General features: G+C 39.7%; 1 protein-coding gene across 4 annotated transcripts; it reads right to left on the reverse strand.

The window, feature by feature from the left end:
* Window positions 1-1,898: 1,898 nt before the first annotated feature.
* On the reverse strand, window positions 1,899-23,198 carry RNF141 (ring finger protein 141). 4 transcript variants are annotated; one of them, XM_084630457.1, is made up of 6 exons: window positions 23,043-23,198; window positions 15,774-15,976; window positions 15,104-15,212; window positions 11,974-12,155; window positions 5,302-5,409; window positions 1,899-3,469 (listed from the first exon to the last, which is right to left on the reverse strand). In XM_084630457.1, exons 2-6 carry the CDS (start codon window positions 15,914-15,916, stop codon window positions 3,319-3,321), a joined length of 693 nt encoding a protein of 230 aa, XP_084486583.1. In that variant the 5' UTR covers window positions 15,917-15,976; window positions 23,043-23,198; the 3' UTR covers window positions 1,899-3,318. The 4 variants fall into 4 exon arrangements, with proteins under 4 accessions (XP_084486583.1, XP_084486584.1, XP_084486586.1 ...); XM_084630458.1 differs by having other exon boundaries at window positions 15,774-15,979; window positions 23,043-23,197; XM_084630460.1 differs by lacking the exon at window positions 23,043-23,198 and adding an exon at window positions 22,614-22,859.
* Window positions 23,199-25,360: the final 2,162 nt, after the last annotated feature.

Raw genomic sequence — 25,360 nt, forward strand, 5'->3', positions numbered from 1 at the left:
CCCTCAACCCCTCACTTCCTGTACAAAAGGCCCACATCAACACAAACTAAGAGACTAGAGAGGGAAACAGTGACCCTAATGATACATGCAATCCTGTTTAAAAACACCCCACACCTAACTAAACAAGGAGGAAAAAATATTCTAATCTTTCCAGAATAGTAGTTTCAGGTGTTACTTTTGTAATACGAGTGGGTAAGCTTTCTGAAAAGCATGACTTTAAACTGACCATATCCCTTTAACACTTCAAAACACTTTGGTGCAAGAACTCCAACTGCAATGTTTCTTTTAGGGACTGGGGGTGGGAGATAAGCAACAGTTTCCCCAGACATGGGGGTAACTTGCTTATTCGCATTACACTTTTAAAGTTTAAACCACATCCTACTCATGAATAGCATATGTTCTTGTTAAGCATACCATCTGTATGATGAAATTTAACTGAAGTTAAAGCTTTATTTTTCCAGTGTATCATATTAGAGAAACTAGGAAATCCTTTAAATTTGGAATTCCTTTAACATTTTCTTCCAAAGCGTATTTATTGCACAATTCATACACAAGTTACAAGACACTGGAATACCTTTAGCTATCAATACAATCAATAGCGTGTAAGTTGTATCCCCATATTAAAGCTTTACGAAATCTTCACTTTAAATGGTAAAATTCAGAGCATAAACCAGCAATTTCATATGGCCCCCATAAGCAGCTATTTAAACTAATTCACATTCAAAGATCAGACTTTTGAAACTCACTACCATGTTCAAGTTAACTTGAGCTTTTTTCTTTTCTAGTATTCATCTAAACATAATATTTCAGACTATGAAAGATTGCCACTGCTAAATTATATTTTTCAGTGCTAACATACTTTCCTTTTATAACATACAATACATACTTTACAAGGCACACATTACAGTAACTACATCACAGCAGTGTGCATTAGAGAAGCTTAATTTAAAAAGCTGTACAGAATATAGTTTACATTTTTACTTTTAAACAAATTTACAGTTTTTGCTTTAGTTAGTTGTGTGTCACTATGTTGTAATTAATAACCCATCTGCATTCACTACAAAGTCACATTTTAGTAAGTACATATAAGCCCTCACCAGAGAATCAGCATACCAAAAAAACAAAAACAAAAAACCCTTGCTCCAAGAGTTAATTTCTTTTAATTTTTCAAAAAATAAAATCAAGTGGAGGATTTAGTGATTTCAGATGCTTGCTTGTGGTTCAATATAAAAATAGCTTAAAAATTTAAAGGTTATTTTAACCTCCTAAATGCAGACTAATGCTGGGTAGAAAGGAATAAGAATTAAAATGATTTGTGTTTAGAAATGTTACTAACTATTTTAATAGAAACCCCCCCAAAACATTATGCACTTTCAGCACAGGTTTTCATTGTATTTAGTGCAGCCAACTATTCCACAATAATTAGTGCAAACAAGTAATCCCACAGGTTTTCTGAAGAATCCAGAAGGACTCACTGACATGATAGGATTAAGAGGAAGAACCAGTTAATTGTTTTAGATCTATAAACTCAGACAGATTTTTAAAAATGCCTAAATACAGATTTACACAATAAGCCATAATGGTTGCGAGGGTGAGTTGCACAGGATGTCAGTATTACTTGGCTCACTCCAGCTTTGAGTCTGACACCTCTGCCACAAGTCAAATTCAAATGTTTGTTGTATTCTGTACAAGTTCCCAAGGACAAAAGTTTGACAAGTACACAGGTAAGACTCCTAGGGTTTCGTCCCTGGGTATTGTTACTATTCACTCTTCTGTATGAAGTTTTACAAAAATCTGCATATCTGTAACTGCAGAACCCATCTATGACAGAGTTTTAGCCTGAAATAACACTATGTTTTAACAGGTATGGCAAATGAAACTGCAATTTTACACAAGAATTTGTTGCCATTTTTATTCAATGGAACAGCTGCATGGAAGCATATCTGTATGACTCCCAAGTGTTAAGTCAAAACAGTTCAATTTAATTGCAAAACAGAAAAATGACATATTGAGCTAATATAACTGATGTACGACAGAATTCAAAGTCTGTTCCCTGTGCACTGGCACCGACAAGGTTTTTTGTTTTTTTTAATATAGACAAACTTAAAAAATTCACTGCAAAAACACTACAGAAGTATCTTGGTGAACTCCTATCACTACTTCCTTTTCCCCAGATTTTCAGAGCTATACATTCTATTGGAAGCAAAATGAAGCTATTGTTATCAAAGCAGAAGTTTCTCTGCTACAGAAAGACATATTGCACTTGTAGAAATAAAGCACAGCACCAGTTTAGCTTCTCTCTTTTTCTTTAAAGTATGCATAATGTTGTGACTTTGAAAACTCAGGAAAAAAGGAGAAAGCCAAAAGCATCAGGACTAAACAAAACCATGACAACTACTGTACAATGCCTTTCAGTAAAGTTAGTTCTTTTCAGATATGCTTAGTGCATACAACAATTTTTGGCTGTAGCTCATCAAAAAGGTATGGAAATATATTGTTTTAACCTTAGGAACTGTGTGTGAAGCTGTTTAGCACAGCTTCGTTACCTATGAAACTTTAGAATATCAGATAAAATAGCCTTCTAAAAGGTATACTCTGCTAGGAAAAAAGGAAAGCACACACATGTTGACATGGCTGGTTTCTGTAATCTCTTAAGAATAGATTTAGAACAGTTGTCAGTGCTAAAAATTACTAGTGGTTTGACTCTACATATATAAATACTAAACGGCAACAAATGACCACGGGTGAGGGAAGGGGCAAAAGATGCTTTTCAAATTTCATCAATAAAACTTCACAGTTTAGTTACAATTGTGTAATCCTAACTCGTGTTAATAATCTTTATTCCTGTGAGTCATCCCACTGAAGTCAGTAAGACTAGCTGTGTGAGTAAGGTTTACTTATGAGGAAAAAGGCTGAATGGCAGGCCCTTTAATAATAGAACACTGCATCTTCTAGAATAAAGTTCCATTTGTGGTGTTCAAAAATCTGGTGCACAATGCTATTATGTTATAATTAATACTAATAACATTATTCCAATGGCTTTTAATCTTGTCAGAAAAGATGTTAAATCAGTAACGATTGTAAAGTTTACTTTAACAGTTCAGAGCATTTAATGAAGCTATATATTAAAAGTTAAGAATGTACCCAGACATATTAGCTCATTTTCCCTGTGTTTTAAAAGAATAGTGTAGATTTAGCTTACAGCGACCAAAGAAACACCTAAAATGAAATAAGGAATGGATGAATGGGAATGAGAGGAAAAAGCAGATATTCATGACAATGAAACTTTCAAGTACTTCCTATCAGTAGTCACCAACATCATGGTCTGTGAGGCTGGCCTGCCTCATCTACCATGTTGAGTATATAGCTAGCAATGTCATCTTCTGTAGGTGCATCTGACACCACCCAAGAATCATTTGCCCCAGTCACTTGTAGACGGCAGATAGGACAGTTCCTGTGGCGATCACTCCTGTTTAGGAAACCAGCGAAATAGTTGGTTAAAAAAACAAAACAAAAAACATGCACACTTCTATCTGAGATGTAAGTACTGCACACCATCTGCTTTCACTGTCAGCCTTTGCATGCTCTGTATATTAAGAGACTCTGCAAAATATAACTGGATTAGGTGACTGCAAGCATAAGTGAAAACCCAATCACTTGAATAGTGTCTTTGTACGGTCTTTGCAATCAACATTAGTCAACAATTCTGTGTGCAGCAATATTCTTAAAAGTGATGAAAATAGTATAAAGATTGTCTTAGTGGCTCAGAATCATATTTTCTCAGGTTAAATAAAAAGGTTTTTCCAGCTTTAACCATATGAGCCTAATTTGGGATCGAGACGTCAAACTTCGTTTTGACTCATACATCAAACAATAATAAAGACTATGCAACTGGAACCCAGTTAACAATTCTGTCAATCAACCACAATCCTGGAAACCAACTCATTCACGCAGTAGAGATAGTGGGTTCTGCAATGCTAACAGGCACAAAGTCCTACTTGTCAAAGGTAAGTAGATAAGTTTGATTATACACAGGGATCCAATTTCTTTGATTAAAGCTGTGAGTATTGTGCTAAAGACTGTCTCCTCATCAAGAGTTTGAAATAACCACAGAGAATCAAATGTAATGGACCAAGTTTAGCCATGAGTAAATGGCCAACTCATTTAAATTAATACGGATTGGGCCTGCCGCCCAAGTAAACCAGAGCTGAATTTGGCTCCCTGACTTTTCCCCATGATTCTGAAGACTGGCTTCTTAATCAATAGCATGATCTCAGCTCTAACTTTAGAGCAGGGGTTCCCAAACTTGATTCCCGGCTTGTTCAGGGTAAGCCCCTGGCGGGTCACGAATGGCCATACCTGCGGACGCTCAGGTAAACAAGCATCTTGCGGCCCGCCAGGGGCTTACCCTGAACAAGCCGCGAACCAAGTTTGGGAACTGCTGCTTTAGAGCGAAAGGAGAGGCTAAAAAGCAATTTGTTGCTGGTATTGTGTCTAACTTGATACTATATTGTAAAATAAAAGTTATGCATACATTTCAAAATACTATTTTTTATTAATTAAAAACAATCTTTTCCCCACAAAAATTATTATACTGGAATTTTATCAAATTTAAGGGAAAATTTACAGTATTTGACCAGTGAAAAGACTTCTCAATTTAATGCCTAAAAATATTCCCTTTGCAATATGTTTATTCACAAAAATAAGAATTGGGCATTCCATTTTGCCTTATGCTTGTAACATTTAAAGAGGACTAGACTAATTTTTAAAGAGAAAAATTTCATGGAACTTCTGACCTGAACAGATCAAGAGGCCAGCTTCAATGTGTTTCCCCTTTTCCTCCTCTTGAAAACTTCATGCATATCTACAATGTTTTAGAGGAATTAAGAATAATATGGGCAGCAAACTACAAAAAAAAGTTTAAGCTACTTCTGAATTCAATTAATCAATTGATGAATTCTTCAATTCAAATTTAATCAGTTTCCCTGTAATTTTTAATTAACTTGCTTTACATCTAATTATGCATTGATCAGCTACTTGCACTGCTACAAGTGAATTCTCCGCTAGTCCTCACTAAGCATTAGAGCTTTTTCTGGATCCAAGTTGTTAATCAAATGCTTGCAAATTCTGAAGTGACCCTTCATCGCTCTGCTGCAATCCTGGTATTTGCTCAAGGTTCCTATCCATCACATGTACATTACTCAAAAGATCTCTTTAAACATTAGAGCATATTGGTACAGAGGAGTCCTTCATACCAAAACCAATCATGTTAGGAATGAGCTCCCTTGTTAAGCACTTTACCATTTATCAATGCATTTCTGACAAAAGCTGTGAGCACATGGTAGGATCAAATCAGCACGTCGATCCATGCAGATGCAACATTCCTCCTCCTCAGTCAGCTGTTTAACCCTGCAGTAGACAAAACAGTATTATTCAGTTAAAAACATAAATTCAACACTATTCTTCTATCTCAAAATACTCCTTCTGTGCATACGCAGACTAGTTATTTTTTGTAGATATAAACGTTCAGATTAGTGATAAATAAGCAAAAGAGAACTTATGAACATATCATTCATTATGCAGCCTGTCTGTGGCAACAGTTGTGGCCCAAAGTCATCAACAAAAAACTGCAAAGGGAATTGGGGTTTCACTAGGATTATGCAACCTATCTGTGTAGCACAATTCCTCTTTTGGTCCAACAAAGGGTTATATACTCATCACTTTCCATATTGACAAGTGAAGTCTGCAAAGTTCATATTATGAACTATTGCATATTGCATCTTTTGACCAAGCAACTCACATTAAATTTTACAATACAGGCAGGGACAGAATCTGCTTTCAATGGCCAAAATGCCACCCTAAAGCAGGTTTAGCTTTTAATAAATTAAACTTTGACTTTGCGCCACATTTTTGTTTACTAGCTGGAACAGTCAACAGCTGATTTTTTTTTTAAAAACAGGATCACTGACAGAATGCTTTTTAAGAACATAAGAATGGCCATACTGGGTCAGACCAAAGGTCCATCCAGCCTAGTATCCTACTGACAGTGGCCAATGCCAGGTGCCCCAGAGGGAGTGAACCTAACAGGTAATGATCAAGTGATCTTTCTCCTGCCATCCACCTCCACCCTCTGACAAACAGAGGCTAGGGACACCATTCCTTACCCAATCCTGGCTAATAGCCATTAATGGACTTAATCTCCATGAATTTATCCAGTTCTCTTTTAAACCCTGTTTTAGTCCTAGCCTTCACAACCTCCTCAGGCAAGGAGTTCCACAGGTTGACTGTGAGCTGAGTGAAGAAGAACTTCCTTTTATTTGTTTTAAACCTGCTGCCCATTAATTTCATTTGGTGGCCCCTCGTTCTTATATTATGGGAACACGTAAATAACTTTTCCTTATTCACTTTCTCCACACCACTCATGATTTTATATACCTCTATCATATCCCCCCTCGGTCTCCTCTTTTCCAAGCTGAAAAGTCCTAGCCTCTCTAATCTCTCCTCATATGGGACTCGTTCCAAACCCCTAATCATTTTAGTTGCCCTTCTCTGAACCTTTTCTAATGCCAAAATATCCTTTTTGAGATGAGGAGACCACATCTGTACGCAGTATTCAAGATGTGGGCGTACCATGGATTTATATAAGGGCAATAAGATATTCTCCGTCTTATTCTCTATCCCTTTTTTAATGATTCCTAACATCCTGTTTGCTTTTTTGACTGCCGCTGCACACTGTGTGGACGTCTTCAGAGAACTATCCACGATGACTGCAAGATCTTTCTCCTGATTAGCTGTAGCTAAATTAACCCCCATCATATTGTATGTATAGTTGGGGTTATTTTTTCCAATGTGCATTACTTTACATTTATCCACATAAAATTTCATTTGCCATTTTGTTACCCAATCACTTAGTTTTGTGAGATCTTTTTGAAGTTCTTCACAGTCTGCTTTGGTCTTAAATATCTTGAGCAGTTTAGTATCATCTGAAAACCTTGCCACCTCACTGTTTACCCCTTTCTCCAGATCATTTATGAATAAGATGAACAGGATTGGTCCTAGGACTGACCCTTGGGGAACACTACTAGTTACCCCTCTCCATTCTGAAAATTTACCATTTATTCCTACCCTTGTTCCCTGTCTTTTAACCAGTTCTCAACCAGTTTCCATAATATTTCAGTTGATGTTGATGTCAGAGACAAGCTGTTTAAAGATCTCCTAGGGGGAAGGTTGCTTCAAAATACTGCACTGGAGAGCTGAACAGTGGGGGGAGCATTGCAGAGAGGGTTTCATTTAGTGGCATTATATTTCTAGAGCGACTGCCCTGGTTTGTGACTGTTTAACAAAGGTGAGAGACTAATTTGGGTGGTCATTTGATTTGATGTTTTGTGAACTATTCTAACACAGAATGGATACCAGCTAATGTAATGGCTAGTAGTTCAAGTGTTTTTGTTCTTGTCCTCAGCACTTCTTTCAGGGCCAAGGATACGCCTCGGATTTCCTTTCCAAATTACCGATTCTCTTATTTTTGTAATTTATTTCAGGCTGTTGTCAATAGAGAAGACATTCTTTACAAATATAGGTAGTGGTTAGGATATAGCAAGGCCTGTTGCCAAATATATTGATAATCAAAGAAAGCATCTGAATTCATTAAAAAAAGCAGAGGTGGTTACTGACCATAAATCTTCTAAACAACCTCCTCTCCGTCCAAAAAACCGGTGATGGTCCCAGGATTGTCTTTTTAGTTTGCTACGCAAGGAACATTGAAAAGTTTCCCCATCCCCACCAAGATGGGGCAAAAAAAGGTTGAACCGCTACAGAAATTATGGGACTCCATTCTCTGTTAATAGCTGTACTTTTCTATGACCCTATTTCAAAGTATGAGAGATTTACTGATACATGCATACTAGTGTACCTGCTTGATGCACCATTTTCAGCAAGTTTCAAGGGGCTGGTATTTAGAGTCATAGGACCAAAACCTTGAAAATACATGCAGCCAATTTTTAAGTGATCCAGAGAGTAGAGTATTGGATTCAGATGACATTTTGGAAAGTTTACAAGTTCGGATAGGCCACAAATGGAAAGTCTTAAATTTTAAGGATGACATAAGCATTTGCTTATTTTTCCACTAGTATTAGATAAAGTTAGTAGAAGCAAAAAAGATACTTTCCCATCCAGAGTATATTAAAGTACATGCAACACAAGAGTGGGACACTGTTTAACTGGAAGGGGTTAAGATGAAAGGAAAAATTAAGTAGATAATATTCACTATTTTTGCTCAGTGACCACTAGCTCTTGCAGAGCTAACAAAAATCTGAAAGGAAGCAGAGTTTAGCCAAGTGAATATTTCACATAAAAAAACCGAACAGATTAACTGGGTAGAGGAACACTTGAAGGGACTTCATTGTTTGTTTTTCAGTGTCTTTAGATATAGAAGGACATGAAAAATTAGAATATGCTAGCTAAGTTAACTCAAGCTCATTACCAATAGCATTTCAAAATCTTTACTTCCATTTGGCAGGTATATTGCCACAAGTGATCTGATTTACATCAAACAGCTCATTTAAATGGAGAGGATGTTACTCTTGACTTCTCCCTTCCAAAAAACCCCAAAAACCCACATTTAAAAAGACAGATTCTTATTCTCCATCTACCCCATCCTTATCACCTCACCTCATAACTGAAGACTAGTACAGAGTATCAAGCTTCCAAAAAGCGCCTCTTACAGCAATTACGCAAATGGGAACACAGTGTCCATCTGTCTGAGAGCGTGACTAAAAAGCAGGAAAATACCTCTTTCCCAAATATGCCTACAATATATTTGTTAGATAGTGTTAGTGTGTCAATAAATCAGTACAGCCAAAAACGCAAGACTGAGTATTCCTAGGCAAGACAAACAGGAAATTAAATCAGAAAAGAAGAGTGTGGGTTGCAAAACTGTCCCATCCCAGTTTAGTTTATCATTCTTTGTAAGATGAGGCTGCAGAGTCTCTCCTCACATTAGGTAAGCAGTATTAGCAGGAATTTCACATGCAGTTCTCCCTCCCCCACTGTTTTTTATTCTTTTTGTGTTCCAGCTTATAGAACAGTGGTTCTCAACCTATTTACCATTATGGGCCAGAATGTGTTATGTGGGCCACATCCAACACTACCTGTGTGGCACTGAGGATTTCACATGGGCCACAGCTGTGCGCTGACTGGGTCACAGGCTGAGAACCACTGTTACAGAACAACATAACTGGTGAGATTACCTCAAGTTCCTGACTGAGGTGGGAGCACAAAGCCCATTGAATTTTCAAAAGATATGTGATAAGTTACTTAGGTGCTCTTGAAATTTTGGCTCAATATTTCTTTTCAGCATTGCTGTGGGAATGCTTTTAAGAAAGCTCAGTAAAGACTATCAAAGTGATAGCTTATCCCCAAAAGATGGAAAAAGTAAGACAAAGAGTTACTATACAGGAGTCATATTTGAATTTTTCCACTTTGAAAGATTATACCACTGCAAAAGCATTCCTTACATTTAAGATGGGAAATGCTGCCAGACTAGATAATATCCCTCAAAACTGAAGAAAGAGTGACCATTGTAAACTGAACTTAAACAGGGGACGTATTTGGAGTCAGGAAGGAATTTTCCACAAGGTCAGATTGGCAAAGAGTTGGGGGGGGGGGGCTTCCCTTTGCAGTATGGGGTATTGGTCACTTGCAGGTTTAAACTAGTGCAATGGTGGATTCTCTTTAACTTGAAGTCTTTAAATCATGATTTGAGGACTTCAGTAACTCAGCAGGAGGTTAGGGATCTATTACAGGAGTGGGTGGGTGAGGTTCTGTGGCCTGCAATGTGTCGGGAGTCAGATTAGAACAGCTGTCACCAACCCATCAATCGCAATCGACTGGTTGATCCTGGAGCATCTGCCAGTTGAACGCGATCTCCAGGCCACTAAAAGTCCAGTGGCGCAACAGGGCTCAGGCTGCCTGCCCACCGTGGCCCCACACTGCTCCTGGAAGAGGCTGACTGCTGGTACGTCTCTGCAGCCCCTGGGGGAATTGGGGGGGGGGGGGGAGGAGGATGAGGCAGCTCCACGCACTGCCCCCACCTCCAGCACCGTCCTCGCAGCTCTCATTGGCTAGGAACCAGCCAACGAGAGCTGCAGGGACAGCGCTTGTGGGCGCAGGCAGCGCACGGAGACCTGCTTCTCCCCTCCCCCTCAGCCACAGAAAGGTGCCAGGAGCCAGCCACTTCTGGGAGCGGCATGGGGCCATGGCAGGCAAGCAGCCTGCCTGAGACCCTCTGCATCGCTGACCAGGAGCCACCTGTGGTGAGCGCCTCCTGGCCGGAGCCTACACCTCATACCCCCTCCCGGACCCCAACCCCTTGCCCCAGCCTGAAGTCCCCTCCTGCACCCAAACTCCCTCCCAGAGCTTGCACCCCTCACTCCTGCACCCTAACCCCCTGCCCCAGACTCAACCAATGCACACCCCACAGTTGAGAAGGTTATACTGATTTGTGACAATCCATGAAGGATTTTGAATCTAACACCATAAATGACACTAATAAAAAGTAAAACTCATGAAATGTCCAGTGGACTCTGAGATTAAGTGCAGTGTGACCATATGACCCCCTGCACCTAATGTCCCTCCCAGAGCTTGCACCCCTCACTCCTGCACCCCAACCTCCTGCCCCAGGCTCAGCCCCAAGCCCCCTCCCACACTCCAAACCCCTCAGCCCCAGCCCAGAGCCTGCACCCCCTCCCGCATATTAGAACAAGTTCTGTGCACAGGTCCTCTAAGTTGCTAAACTAACTCTTAAAAAGAAAAGGAGTACTTGTGGCACCCTAGAGACTAACAAATTTATTTGAGCATAAGCTTTCGTGAGCTACAGCTCAATGCATCCGATGAAGTGAGCTGTAGCTCACGAAAGCTTATGTTCAAATAAATTTGTTAGTCTCTAAGGTGCCATAAGTCCTCCTTTTCTTTTTGCGAATACAGATTAACACAGCTGCTACTCTTGTACCAACTCTTATATGTCAGCTTAAAAACACTGTACTATCTTTATTCTGAATAATCTCCCTTTCTCTCACTCCCTCAAACAACTGGAGCTTGCAGTCTTTAACAATAGTTAAAACTGACTTAGTAACTTGTTTATGATTTGCAAAGTTCCTGATTGCCAGCTTTGCTGTAGTTACTTTTTCGCCCGTTACTCAGAAATAGCACTGTTTTACAGTGAATCATTCCATTTAGTAAATCATTGTTTAAAACATCTCCCTAACTTACTTCAACTTTCACATTTAACTTTCAAGGTAATACAAACTTTAAACAGTTATCAATAGCAACTTTTCAACATGGAGTAGGGTACAAAGATTCTTGCCACTACATTCACATGTTAACCATTTTATAAATTTTAAACTAAAAGGTACTGCATGTGCTGATCTTAGTCCGTTGCTTTTCCTCCTAGCTAACAAAGCAGGATGTCAACACCTATGAACCAGTACATATTTTTTCCAGTCTTACAGGTTAAATTATGGTTAGAATTGATGACTTTCAGATGACAACAGATGGGAATTTCCACATGCCAAAATGTAAGAAGAGGAAAAGAAAGTTTAAGTGGAACAATAACATTAAGTCTGTGTAAACAAACATCAATGAAAACAGTTTTGTAGCCACAGCTGATTTCATTTCCTTCTGTTTCCTCACTCAGAGACAACATATACTAGGTTTATATTAAACTATAATCACTAAAAAAGCTATTCCAAACCTATTGCGTACAGGCACCAATGGTAACTCAGAATCTACTACATGATTACAAGTACTTACACCACACCCTTTTTGGTAACATGCTCACTGTTTGGCAGACAAAAGTCTGCTCTGCCCACATTTATTGTGCTGGATAGTAACAGTTCACATTTAATATGATTTTGGAGGGTGTCTAATTATTACAAACATACACACACACACACAACCTGTAATATATTGAACTACCTTCCCATCCATAAGCTGGCCTGGCAAGATGACACAGATGACAGACTTGCAGCAGTCCCTTCAGAGGCACTGCTCTGTGCAAGAACTCCTGCTGCTTGACTTGTGATGTCTTTATAAAGCTGAATAAACTGATATAAGTTCATAATTCTTGAAGCTTCTACAATGCCACTTGTTTTGTTTATCTAAAGATACAAAAGTTTATAAATAGATTTGTATTATGTAACAAATATTAAACTGATCTGCCATCATTTCTGAACATAGGTAGGTAAATAAGATCAAATGCATTGGAAAATATCAGCTTAAGTGTGATACTGGCATCACACTAAATTTATGGTATTCAACTATATTGAGCTATAATTAAGTAGATGGGTTTATGTCTAGAAACTTTAAGCATAAACAAAACCTTGGACAGAAATAAATGGTTTTATTTTTAGGGCTTAATTTAGCCGAGCCAGTATCTAAATTGTACAGTACCAACTATCATGACTACAATGATGTCTGTCTTGATAAAAGTAATCATGAAATCTTGTTCTTCAAAGTACCTCCCTCCAATTTTTTATATATAGGCTAAAAGTAAAAAATAAATCTATATTAAAAATTGTTAGCTTCAGAGACCAGTCTTGAGGTATGCTGGATTTGAACTCTAAATTAAGGAATTCAAGAGCTTTATTAAGATTCTGGATGATGTCACTTGACAAACTAAAGTAAAGTTTACAAGCATTAAGTAAAACTAAGAATTAAAAAAAAAACACTATTAAGTGATCTATTTAAAAATGCCCTAAATGCAGTCTTTAAAGATACTACAGTAATAGATTTTATGGCCAGAAGAGATCATAATCATCTAGTCTGACTTCCTGCAGTACATAAGCCACAGAATTTCAACCAACAATTCCCATTTCAAGGCAAATAGCTTCTGGATTTATTAGAGCAGTGTTACTCAGACTGAGGCTTGGGAGCCGCAATTTGCTCTTTAATGCGTCTCCTGAAGCTCTTTGCAGCATATGATATTAAAACACTGTGATTTAAATATTAGCTAAGTTATTAACCAACCAGGATGCTTTTACTATGTTATTAACCAATTGTAGTTGATAAAAATAATACTTAGTCATTTTGCAGTGAGAATTTTATTTTTATACATATATAGAGAGAATAGTAAATGAAACAATAAGCCTACTGTTTCAGAGTAACAGCCGTGTTAGTCTGTATTCGCAAAAAGAAAAGGAGTACTTGTGGCACCTTGGAGACTAACCAATTTATCTGAGCATAAGCTTTCATGAGCTACAGCTCTCTTCATCGGATGCATACTGTGGAAACTGCAGAAGACATTATATACACACAGAGCCTACTGTGGCTCTTTTGGGTAATGCTGATTGCTAATTTGGCTCCTGAGCTCCTGAGGTCTGAGTATCACTGAACTAGAGCATCTCTTTTAGAAAGACATGCAATTTTGATTTCAAAAACTTTTGAGTGATGGAATGTAATTAAAAACCATGTGCCTTACTTGAATTTATCTAGCTTCAATTTCTAGTCATTTGAATTTGTTATGTTTGCATTTGCTAGATTAAACGGCCTTCCAATACCAAAAATCTCTTCCCCAAGTAGGTATTTACAAGCCATAATAAAGTCACCTCTTAACTGTCTCTGTGATGAGATACATGGATTAGATTCTTCAATCTCACTGTAAAGCAGATTTTTAAGAACTCAAATTATTCTTGTAGCTCTTTTCTAAACCCTGATAAATTTTTTCCAACATCCTTCTTGAAGCATTGACACCAGAAATGGACACAATATATCAGTAGCAGTCTCACCAATACCATATACAATGGTAATACCACTCCCTAATCCTACTTGATATTCCCCTGCAGAAGATTAGCCCTTTTAGACTCACACCAACAAGTTGATTATTCACCATGACCTTTTAATCTTTTTCTGAATCATCTCTATCCAGGATAAAGGATAGGGAACTGTAAGCATTACCTACATTTTTTGCTCCTAGACGTACAACCCTGCATTTGACTATATTAAAACTGCATGTTTAACCTTGCCCAGTTTACCAAGGGATCAAAGATCACTCTGAATAACTGACCTGTCATTTATTTACCACTCCACCAATTTTTCTGTCATATGCAAACTTTAAGAGTAATGATTTTATTTTTCTTGCCATAACATTTACTAGCATTAGGCCAAGAACAGATCTCTGTAGGAACCTCACTAGAAACCACCCTGATTCAGTGATTCCTTATTAATACTTAGCCAGTTTTTAATTCGTTTAATAGTTGCCACATTGATTTTGTACACTGTTACCTTTTGAATTTCAGTGTCAACTTCTGGTTTTGTGGGATGAATATCAACTGCAAAACTAACAATTCAGTATTCCAGAGTAGCACTATTTGCTTTCTTAGGATGAAGCATCATTGAACAAGTGTGTTCATTATGAGTTTCAGTAGGGCAGAGAGCCAAGATGAAGTCTTACAGTAAAAAAGACACATTAAATTGAAGTCATACACATTTATTGCTACACGTTAATGAATTATATACTTTTAACAGTGTCACGGAAACCTATTTTGCGCCTAAAATTAATTGAAATGTCACAATGAAGTTCTGATCCTGCAAGATGGTTGAACTGCTACATTCATGTGAAGCCCCAATAAAAATGATTTACCCACATGGTTCAATTTGCAGGATCAGGCCTAAACTAATACCATTAAAGATCAAAGTTTTAAATTAAAGAAAGATTTACTTCGTTTTTAAGAGTGCAGGAATTTCATCTCCCAGTGAAGTTGATTTTGAATGTCCTTTATTAATATGCAATCTCTGTCAAGCTTGGACTATAAAACAAAACTCATTTAGTCTCCACTTTGTTTTACTTTCTGTTTCTTATATATTGGAAAGATGTTCCAATGACTGGATTGCAAATCCTTTAAAAGTGGTCATGGAAATGTTACTGTTGATATTTTGACTTTTTTTTAGGAAGACCTAGATTTTAGGTCTAACTGTACTTAACAGTATAGGAATACCTCCAAATATTTTTGAAACATATTGTACTGAACAATTTGATTTTCATTGAAAAGCCATTGTTCTCAGTTACCTGCAGATTAAAAAACTGAGTTAAAGGTTCCGATAATCTTACCTTAGTACAGACTATTCGAACCACCACCTTCCATAGAGCAGAGGAATCAGAACCTGGCTGCACTTCAAACAGAAGATGTTTGTCCTGGCCAGAAGCCAACTTTGCAGTGCTGAAACACAGTCGCATTAATCCGACATTATATATTAGATAGGCAATGCTTGGTGAAGTCACCTTTGAAAGAAACTTGGACACTGGCATCATTCACCCATCCCTTTTAAATCTGAACAGCAGTTATATCAATGCCACAGAAATCAACAGAGCTGCTTATATGCCTAAAATTATTCATGTGCCTATCTGCAGACTCAGGACCATAATGAGCTAAGTATCATATATACACTCTTAAATATAAATAAATGAAACATCAATAGATAACCCTCCAATTTCAGACCTAATATTCACATTCTAAATATCTTATGCACAACACCTTAAAAGGATAAACAAGGGCCAACATGCTATAATAAAAACATACACTGATATTTTTGTGAAGTATTGATAGAGTTGGTTGATCCTATATAAACAATTTCAATCTCAACATGGAGTTAGAGAATTTAAGGACATATATTTGAAAACTTGGATAATCTTATTCATAATCTACTATCAAGATACTATTCTGTACACAGTCTCTGTACAACACGACAATGGGAAAGGAATAAAGAACATGCAGCCTTACACATCATTAAGTTCAGCTACTCTCCCCAGAAACTCTTCATAAGTCAGAAAGCCACTTTCTCGAACCAAAGATGCATGTTTTATTACTTTTTCTGGCAACTTGTTAATAGCACTCTGTGTCTGGTTTGAAATCTGTTGACCCATGATGAAATGCTTCAGCTCAATGTCCAGGCAGAAAGGAGGTTTCAGTCATTTGTGGACCTTCTGCTAAAACATTTTAAAAAGTTGTATTAATATAAATTTAAGAGTCTCTATTTCCTTTTCTCGCTTTCCTTTTAAGCGCAGCAACATATCTACTCTCTAAGGAGTTTGGAAAATCAACTATTGATTACAAAAGACACAGCCTTGGATAAGAGACACATCCACAACATAACCCAGGAACAAAGCAATAGCACTTCTTGGAGTGTTAAGTTTTAAAGTAGCAACTTGTGAAAAGGCATTCTTTTGTTCATAAGTTTAAAAAAATTATTCCCATTATATACAGAATGTACTGTTTCAAAAACTCCACAATGCAATGTTTGCAAACCAGGGTGGATTTGGAAGACTAGTCAGGAAGACTCAGTTTAATCATGGATTTCTACATAAAAGTGCATTCTTGTGGGTTGTTATAACCTTAACACATATTCTTCACAACTCAAGAGATAGATGTAGGTTTCATTTTTAGAAGGTACGCGCACTATACATTTTTAAAGTGATTTATTTTGAAAACTTTTCAGATTAGTTTTACAGCTATATCAGAAAATGAATGATTGTTTGGTTATTTCATTTACCAAAGGTAATTGAAGCAGACATTTATGAAGTCATTGGGAGGTGAACTATCTCCAATTCAACAGATTAATCATTAATATCTGGAGGATTTTCTTGTTATGCTGTATTAGGAGAACATCACCAGACAGACATTTAAATTGTTTTATTTAAATAAAACAACACTATGTAGTCTGGATGTTTTTCTTTCAACAGCAAACATATAATATTTTAACAAAACAAGCATATGAATTTTTGAATTTAGTTAAACATTCAAGTTTTTTAAATTCAGGTTTGTTTTTGTTAAAATTGTTTTTAATTAAAATAGTTAAATGAAATTTTTCCAAAAACAAAAATTAAATTGACTATGTCAGCCAGGTCAACACGAGAAACTTAAAATATTGGCTTCTGCAGCTAACTCAGTCGTCTTCACCTTCGTTTTCCTGTTTGTTCATAATCTGGAAAAGAAAAACACGCTTTCCTGCTTTTTCAGGTCCCAAACTATTTCTCAATTTGGAATGAATTAGTCCAAAGGAAGAAAATATTTTTTCTACACCGGCAGAAGAAGCTACTGCTGTTAAAAGTGCGATGATCTCCTCAGGCCCTACGCCACCCACACTCCCAGCTATCTTTGAGACACCACTGACTTCCTGAGGAAACTACAATCCATAGGTGATCTTCCAGAAAACACCATCCTGGCTACTATGGATGTAGAAGCCCTCTACACCAACATTCCACACAAAGATGGACTACAAGCTGTCAGGAACAGTAGCCCTGATGTCACGGCAAACCTGGTGGTTGACCTTTGTGACTTTGTCCTCACCCACAACTATTTCACATTTGGGGACAATATATACCTTCAAGTCAGCAGCACTGCTATGGGTACCTGCATGGCCCCACAGTGTGCCAACATTTTTATGGCTGACTTAGAATAACGCTTCCTTAGCTCTCGTCCCCTAACACTCCTACTCTACTTGCGCTACATTGATGACATCTTCATTTTCTGGACCCATGGAAAAGAAACCCTTGAGGAATTCCACCATGATTTCAACAATTTCCATCCCATCAACCTCAGCCTAGACCAATCCACACAAGCCGTCCATTTCCTAGACACTACTGGGCTAATAAGCAATGGTCACATAAACACCATCCTACACCAGAAAACTTACTAGCCGCTATACTTACCTACATGCCTCCAGCTTCCATCCAGGACACACCACACGATCCATTGTCTACAGCCAAGCTCTAACATACAACCGCATTTGCTCCAATCCCTCAGACAGAGACAAACACCTACAAGATCTCCATCAAGCATTCTTAAAACTACAATACCCACCTGCTGAAGTGAAAAAACAGACTGACCGAGCCAGAAGAGTACCCAAAAGTCACCTACTACAGGACAGGCCCATCAAAGAAAGTAACAGAACGCCACCAGCTGTCACCTTCAGCCCCCAAATAAAACATCTCCAGCATATTATCAAAGCTCTACAACCTATCCTGAAAAATGATCCCTCACTCTCACAGATCTTGGGAGACAGACAGCCCCCCAACCTGAATCAAATACTCTCCTGCAACCACACACCACACAACAAAAACACTAACCGAGGAACCTATCCTTGCAACAAAGCCTGATGCCAACTCTGTCCACATATTTATTCAAGTGACACCATCATAGGACCTAATCACATTAGTCACGCCATCAGGGGCTCGTTCACCTGCACATCTACCAATGTGATATATGCCATCTTGTGCCAGCAATGCCCCTCTGCCATGTACATTGACCAAACCAGACAGTCTCTACACAAAAGAATAAATGGACATAAATCTGACATCAGGAATCATAACATTCAAAAACTGGTAGGAGAACACTTCAACCTCTCTGGCCACTCAGTAAAAGACTTAAGGGTGGCAATTCCTCAACAGAAAAGCTTCAAAAACAGACTCCAAGGAGAAACTGCTGAGCTTCAATTAACATGCAAACTAGATACCATTAACTTGGGTTTGAATAGAGACTGGGAGTGGCTGGGTCATTACACATATTGAATCTATTTCCCCATGTTAAGTATCCTCACACCTTCTTGTCAACTGTCTAAATGGGCCATCTTGATTATCACTACAAAAGTTTTTTTCTCCTGCTGATAATAGCTCATCTTAATTAGCCTCTTACAGTTTGTATGGCAACTTCCACCTTCTCTGTATGTATATATCTTCTTATAGATATATACATACATGTTCAATTCTATGCATCCGATGAAGTGGGCTGTAGCCCATGAAAGCTTATGCTCTAATAAATTTGTTAGTCTCTAATGTGCCACAAGTACTCCTGTTCTTTTTGCAGATACAGACTAACACGGCTGCTACTCTGAAACCTTACTTCAACAGTGTCTGAATCCAAGTGCTTAAGTAACTTCCACCAGTTCACTAGTGTGACTTTCTTTAAAACATCAGCAGCAAACATATTTCTTGAATGGTTCTTATTTACAAACTGGGTCTCTTTTACGGCCTGCCGCCATCATAGGTTTTCCCTTCTAGTGCGTGAATGGTATGGTAGGTCGCAAATCAATGAAGGCTACACTCAGAAAGACCTCAAAACTTCTGGAATATGCTGCTCAAACAGTTTCATTTGTGTTTCTACTGCTTGTCCCTCCCTTCTCACATTTATCTCCAGATTTCTTCTTCTTGTCCAGATCTATTCTGCCTCCAACAATCTTCTCTATTCATTGAACTTTTTGAAACTTTGCACTTTTAGAGAGAGGTAAGGGATTAACTCTGTGTACACAAATTTGCATGGGGACAATAGGGTTGAGGTCTGTTATTTTTCACCTCTATATATTTATTAATTTAAAACATTTTTGCTGTTAACAAGCATGTTATCTCTGGAGACACAAATCTACAGTTTGAAAACTGAAAAACTAAGCATCTCTGATGGTATTTTCTAGACTGAGCACTGAGTCCCATTGGTAGATAGAAAGATTAACCTAAATAATCTATAAAGGAGCCCCTGGAACCCCATAAGACTGGGTCCCTAATCCATGAACTACTGGAACTTACTTACAAAACTTTTCTTAAACATTACTTTAATATATTGTCTCATGCTATAGAATTAGAATTTATAATCCCTATTCCATGATGAAATATATTTGAGCTATAATGTATCTTAATAAAACTATCTTTAGATGGATTTTTTTTATTTAAAAAAATTAATTTTTTTATTTATCAGATTTTTTTGATAAAAATGTTTTCTAAGGAAAAAAACTGATTTTTTTTTAAATCACTGATTTTTATTCACCCTGTTTCAAACACAGGAATGCAACAAGAAGGAGAAAATTATGAAGTGAGGCTAATATATGGCAGTTTAAGAAAAGATTTTTCTTTGCAAGTCAAAAACTCTAAGAACTAATTGTATATTTAACTATATAATTAAGCTGACATGTACAGAACAAAAATGTGTTTCCCTATGCTCGTCTCCACACAGAAGCTGGATGTAACTAACCTGGTTTCTAAGTTGACTTATCAGTGCATTCATCTTCGGGTGGACACTTAAATTGGTAAGCAGCCTTAAACTGATTTCAAAGCATCCACCCTAGGGGGTTGCACTGATACAACTAAGTCATAGAATATCAGGGTTGGAAGGGACCTCAGGAGGTCATCTAATCCAACCCCGTGCTCAAAGCAGGGCCAATCCCCAATTTTTGCCCCAGATCCCTAAATGGCCTCCTCAAGGATTGAACTCAGAACGCTGGGTTTACCAGGCAAATGCTCAAACCCCTGAGCTATCTCTCCCCTAGAAACCATTTAGTTAAATTGGTGCAATTTCTGTATGCATACAAGGCTTTTGAATATTAAACACAAGCCAAAGAAGATACAAGCCAGATATGATGTTACAGAACAGTAAAACATTAAGATTCATGATTACATTAAGGATTAAAAACTAGGCAGAGCCACATGATCCTCAGATACCTTTCTGGCTACTGAATTGTTTGATTCGAGTCAAAGTTTCCCTCATTTAAACAACCTTGTGTAGACTTGTTCCAGTTTCTCCTCCCATTTCCTCAGTTCATCCAGTACAGGCATCCTCTACATTCCTCCACACTTTCTCCCCACTGGTGGTGCAAGATCATTCTCTACAGATTCTGATCCCAATATCCAGAAGAATCTTCATACCCTCACTTTATCTAAACTTCATTTCAAGTTAGCCAAACATTTGCTTCTCCTTACTATTTTTATTTATTTAAGAGTAACATCCAAGAGGGAGACAAATCAGTAGGGATATAGGCTCAGATCCTGCAGTCAGCACCACTAGTACAGATCCCTGTGGAGCTCCACTGACTTTAATGGGGCTCTATAATTCAACTGAAGGATCTGGGTCTTAACTTTGTATCTGTAGTTGCGCTCCAAGTTTGGTACTAGCCACATTATAAACAGATTTATAGTGTCACTGTACAAGACCCTGATCCAGCAAACATTTCTGAACAAACATTTGCAGAATCAAGGCTTATAGCTGTACATAGCTGATTGCAACTACATAAAATTTTGGACAAGAAAAACAGACAAAACGTGTGTTACAGTTGTGAAAAGTACATTCTCCTCTCAGGGGTCTACCGTGAAATATCCAACTATATGCTAGGTTTCAGAGTAACAGCTGTGTTAGTCTGTATTCGCAAAAAGAAAAAGAGTACTTGTGGCACCTTAGAGACTAAACAATTTATCTGAGCATAAGCTTTCGTGAGCTACAGCTCACTTCATCGGATGAGAGCTGTAGCTCACGAAAGCTTATGCTCAAATAAATTGGTTAGTCTCTAAGGTACCACAAGTACTCTTTTTCTTTTTGCAACTATATGCTATACATCCAGATAACAAAAACTTAATTGTAAAATTCAGGCCAAATTCTGTTTTCATATTCTCTGAACTTTCACTGAAATCACTCTCCAACACCACTCTCTCCTGACTCTTGCCCTCAAATTTAGTTTTTAAAATAAAACAAAGGGAAGAGAAACTGAGGTGCATCTGTAACCACAATAAGCACCCCAAGATCTTTCACTAGCATAACCTCCATCCCTCACATACAACCTTCCCCTGCAACCTGTTTATTGTGTTTCCTTGTAAACTTGTGCCCAGTTTAAATTATTAATTTCTTGGGGCCCATGCATCTTAATAGGGCTATATAAAAGACAAAAATATGCCTATTAGTACCTAACACCACAACAAAACAGAGTTTGGAAATGAAAGAGCTGGTACACATGCAAAAAGCTGCCTTCTCAAACAACTGTTTGCCTTTATATTTTCTCCATAAAGACCAACATAATCCACATTTGGTTAGAAAATTTTCAGCTGAAGAAGTTAACATATTGACTTAACAAATGATAAACTGCTTTCAAAGCTACAGAACTCTTAAGGATTGTTTTGTGTGATAATTTAAAGGCCAGGCTAAGACCATGAGTAACTTTCAATCTAGTCAATTTTACAGCCATGTTAAGCCATCCAGAAAATAAGGGTTTATAATGTAACGACTGAAAGACCAAAATTATGGGGAGAGAGTAGGTTACCTAATAGGTGTTTTCCCTCTTCAGTCACTCTGAAATTATATAGCTGTGACAATCAGTAATACTATACTCAAGTGTGCAACTAAGCCTGTATCACTGATTCTCCATTCCTGTTGTAAACACCCTTAATTTATTTATATTTGAACTCTGTACTCCAGAGATGAACAAGTAGGTTCTCTGCTTCAGTAAGCAACTTAGCCCTTAATATACTACACTATCAATGCACAAAAGTCTGTAGTTTATAAACAAGCAGGCATATCTAGTCCCTTCCACAATTACTGAATGGAGATTTAATAATGAACTACTCCTGTGCTTCACCCTTGGCTCAGCTACACCTGAAGATGGTAAGTAAGCGCTGCCATCGTTTCTGGTGAGGGTTTGTGGTGCAAAGCCAGACACTACTGTTGTCATGCACATTACTGTGCAAATTACCATCATTTTAGGGTATTGCCACTTTGTTTTCCACACTTCGAGTACCGCAGCCCTGCTACATACTGGTGCTGCCGAGGCCCAGCCACTAACCCTCGAAGCCAGGGCTCACTCCCCTCCCTTACCATCAACTCGTGCCCTTACAGAACGTGCCCCGCCCAGGAAGCCGACCGCCGCGTCGGAGCGCCTCGCACACACAGCCCCGGCGCGCGCACGGGGGTGACGGGGCCAGGCACCAGGCTGAAGGCTCAGGCAAGGTGCGCGGTGGCCGGCGGGCTTAGTCCAAGCTGAAAGAGGCTGGCGGAAGGCGGCTCCCCGGGGCTGCTCATCCCCGCCGACCGCTACCCCGACGCCACAACCACCGGGCACGTGGCCGGCCCCCGCCCAGCTCCAGCCCAGGGCGGGCGGCGCGGGGGAGGGGCGGCGCGCGCGCGCGCGCGTGCGGGCGGCGGGGGGAGGGGCGGCGCTCCAGTCTCCCCACAGCCTTTCACCGGGGCCTGCCTGCCTTGCCCGCCGCTCCCGTCACTGCCCAGCCCCAGCAGCAGCAGCCTCACCCGGCATCCTGTCCCCGCCGGCCGGGCCCGCCACGGGCTGGGGACGGGGAGGCCTCCCCGCGCTCCCCCAAAACCCAACCGCCCGCGGGAGAAACGGGGGCCGCCGTCTCGCGCGGCGCCTCGCTGACGTGCCCGGCTGTGCGTGCGCGCGCACGCCTCGGGCGCCGCAGCTAGGAGACCGAGGAACGCGCCCCGCCCTCACCTGGGAGGCTGGGGCGCCCCCGCCACAGCGCCAGCCGGGCCTGCGGCTCGGCGCAGAGGGGCGCTCGCGGCCTGGGCGTGTCCGCGGGGCCCGTGGGGGTTGCACAGCAGGGGAGAGGCTGGGAGAAGGGGCGTGGAGGGTGGAAAGTTTCTGGTGGGCCGTGGAGCCCCCTCCTGGGAGACGCTCACGCGCCCTGTGGCCAGGGTAGGCGGGACGCAGCCAAGGAGGAGGCGGCGGGGGGAAGGCCTGGCAGGCGTTCTCCATCTCTGGTTTCTGTGGCCCTAGAGATGGGGGGGGGGTTCTGCTGTTGGGAGGCGCTGGCATGAAAGCACGTGGTGGGCTGGACAGAAGCGATGGAGAAGTTGCTTGTGCTCCGCCAGCGTGTGGCTCGCATTGAACTACTCCCATGCTGCCTTGTCACCTACCTCACTGTCCCTGGTGCATACCTGGCCTTCACCATGCTGATGTTAGGGGAGGACCCAGCCACTTCAAGCCATGCTGGCACAGCTGCTGGCCGCAGGGAAGGGATTAGGAAAGTGACTGGTTGGTATGGCTCATGGGCTGTCATTTGTTCCTCCCTGCCCAAATAATTATGGGGGTCGGGATTTCATGATGTAACATACTATTTCCTTTTAGTCCTATTGGTGTGAATTCCAGACCTTCAGCTGTTTGAAAGAGTGAAATAAATGGGAAATTTTTCTTTCCAAAAACATACCTTTCAGTGTATCAGTTTCTGAGGCCCAGAACCTCTGCTATGTTGTGGCTATTTAGTGCCACATTACTGATGAATTTTGGTCATAAAGCTATTTTAGCAGGCAGTGTGAGGCTAGACAGAGTGAAGGGAGATCCTCTGGTAGAGAGAAGAGGCAGGCCTGCTCTTAAAATATCCCTGGTGCTGACATAAAGATTGTGGCTGAAGCAAGAAGCATGACTGGGACGTCCCTAGGTGCTGTATTCGTTCCTGGGAACCATTGTCAGCCAGCGTACATAATCAGTCCAGCCTTGGGGAAAATTAAAAGCCACATTGGCACTCACTGCTGAGCTGAACTGTGTCCTCTTCAGCCACAGCAGAAGGGCTGGGCTTAAATGTTGGACATATGTGGAAAATACCAAAAGACACTAGGGATTAATTTTTACTATGAAATAACAATTCGAACAGGAAATTTCAGGTATATAGAAATTATAGAATATCCTAGATCTTCCACCATCGTAGCCTTTCACATCTGGTGTTTTTACTTAAAAAAGAGAAAGAAGGAGTTGCTACCCCATTACAATATGTTCCGTTAAAATTACAGAAAAGAAATCCCTGTATTCCAAATAAGATTTGGCTTGGACTTGTGACATTTTACGTATTTCCTGCAGACGGTACATACACCTCCCTCTCTCTTTTATAAGGTCAGCAAACATCTGGAGCCTAAGTGTGGGAATCCAACTCTTGTTACTTGTGAGTGAATAATACAAAGTATTATTAGATGTTAGATGGAACCAATCATTCTTAAAGGAATCTCAAGCTCACTGTCATTTCTGAGACTTCCTGGAGGTGATTAACAAGGTGCAGTTTGCAGTGACTGAGCACGACTATCTTCAACAGATAATGAAGTTTTGACTCTGTGATTAGCTTCAAAAGCCCTGCACTGGGTTGAGACCTAACGAGAAGTTCCTTAAGCAGCCTACAGTGAATGTAAAACCATCTGTTCCTTTTAGCAGAAACTGTGGTCCAGATCCTCATTCCCCTTCTAACTGCTTTCCATTGCTCAGGGAGCACTCCAATGGGAACAGGAAGGGAGCAAGTCATTTCTGACCGAGGAGTGCAAGGACTGCAATTCTGCTTGGCCTTTATATGGGATGCAGAAGGGTGGTGAAAGTTTTCTTTGTGCCTACCTTACTGCAGCACATTTGCATATCAGCCAGGCAGAATCTTGTACTGAGTTAGGAGTTTAGGATTTGGCCCAAGGATTCTATCCTGTAGTTGTTCTTAGAATTCCAGCACTAGCAAAACTATTCAATAATGGTTAAAGGGAAGAGCACTGTGAGCCTAGTAAGGATTTCACTCTTTTTTCATAATTCTCATATCCAGTCCTACCAGAATAAATAACTTTTAATACTGCATTGGCTG

This window comes from Lepidochelys olivacea, assembly GCF_965140295.1.
Source record: "Lepidochelys olivacea isolate rLepOli2 genome assembly, chromosome: 6".
Taxonomy (NCBI): Eukaryota; Metazoa; Chordata; order Testudines; family Cheloniidae; genus Lepidochelys; species Lepidochelys olivacea.

What these genes read in the sequence shown, in the direction of transcription:
- RNF141 (XM_084630457.1), bottom strand. Translation starts at nt 15,916, where the DNA reads ATGGGTCAACAGATTTCAAACCAGACACAGAGTGCTATTAACAAGTTG. An exon ending in TTCGAATAGTCTGTACTAAG is followed by an intron (nt 12,156 to 15,103) that starts GTAAGATTATCG and finishes TTGTATCTTTAG; the next exon opens with ATAAACAAAACAAGTGGCAT. An exon ending in CAGAAATGCATTGATAAATG is followed by an intron (nt 3,470 to 5,301) that starts GTAAAGTGCTTA and finishes TTTCCTAAACAG; the next exon opens with GAGTGATCGCCACAGGAACT.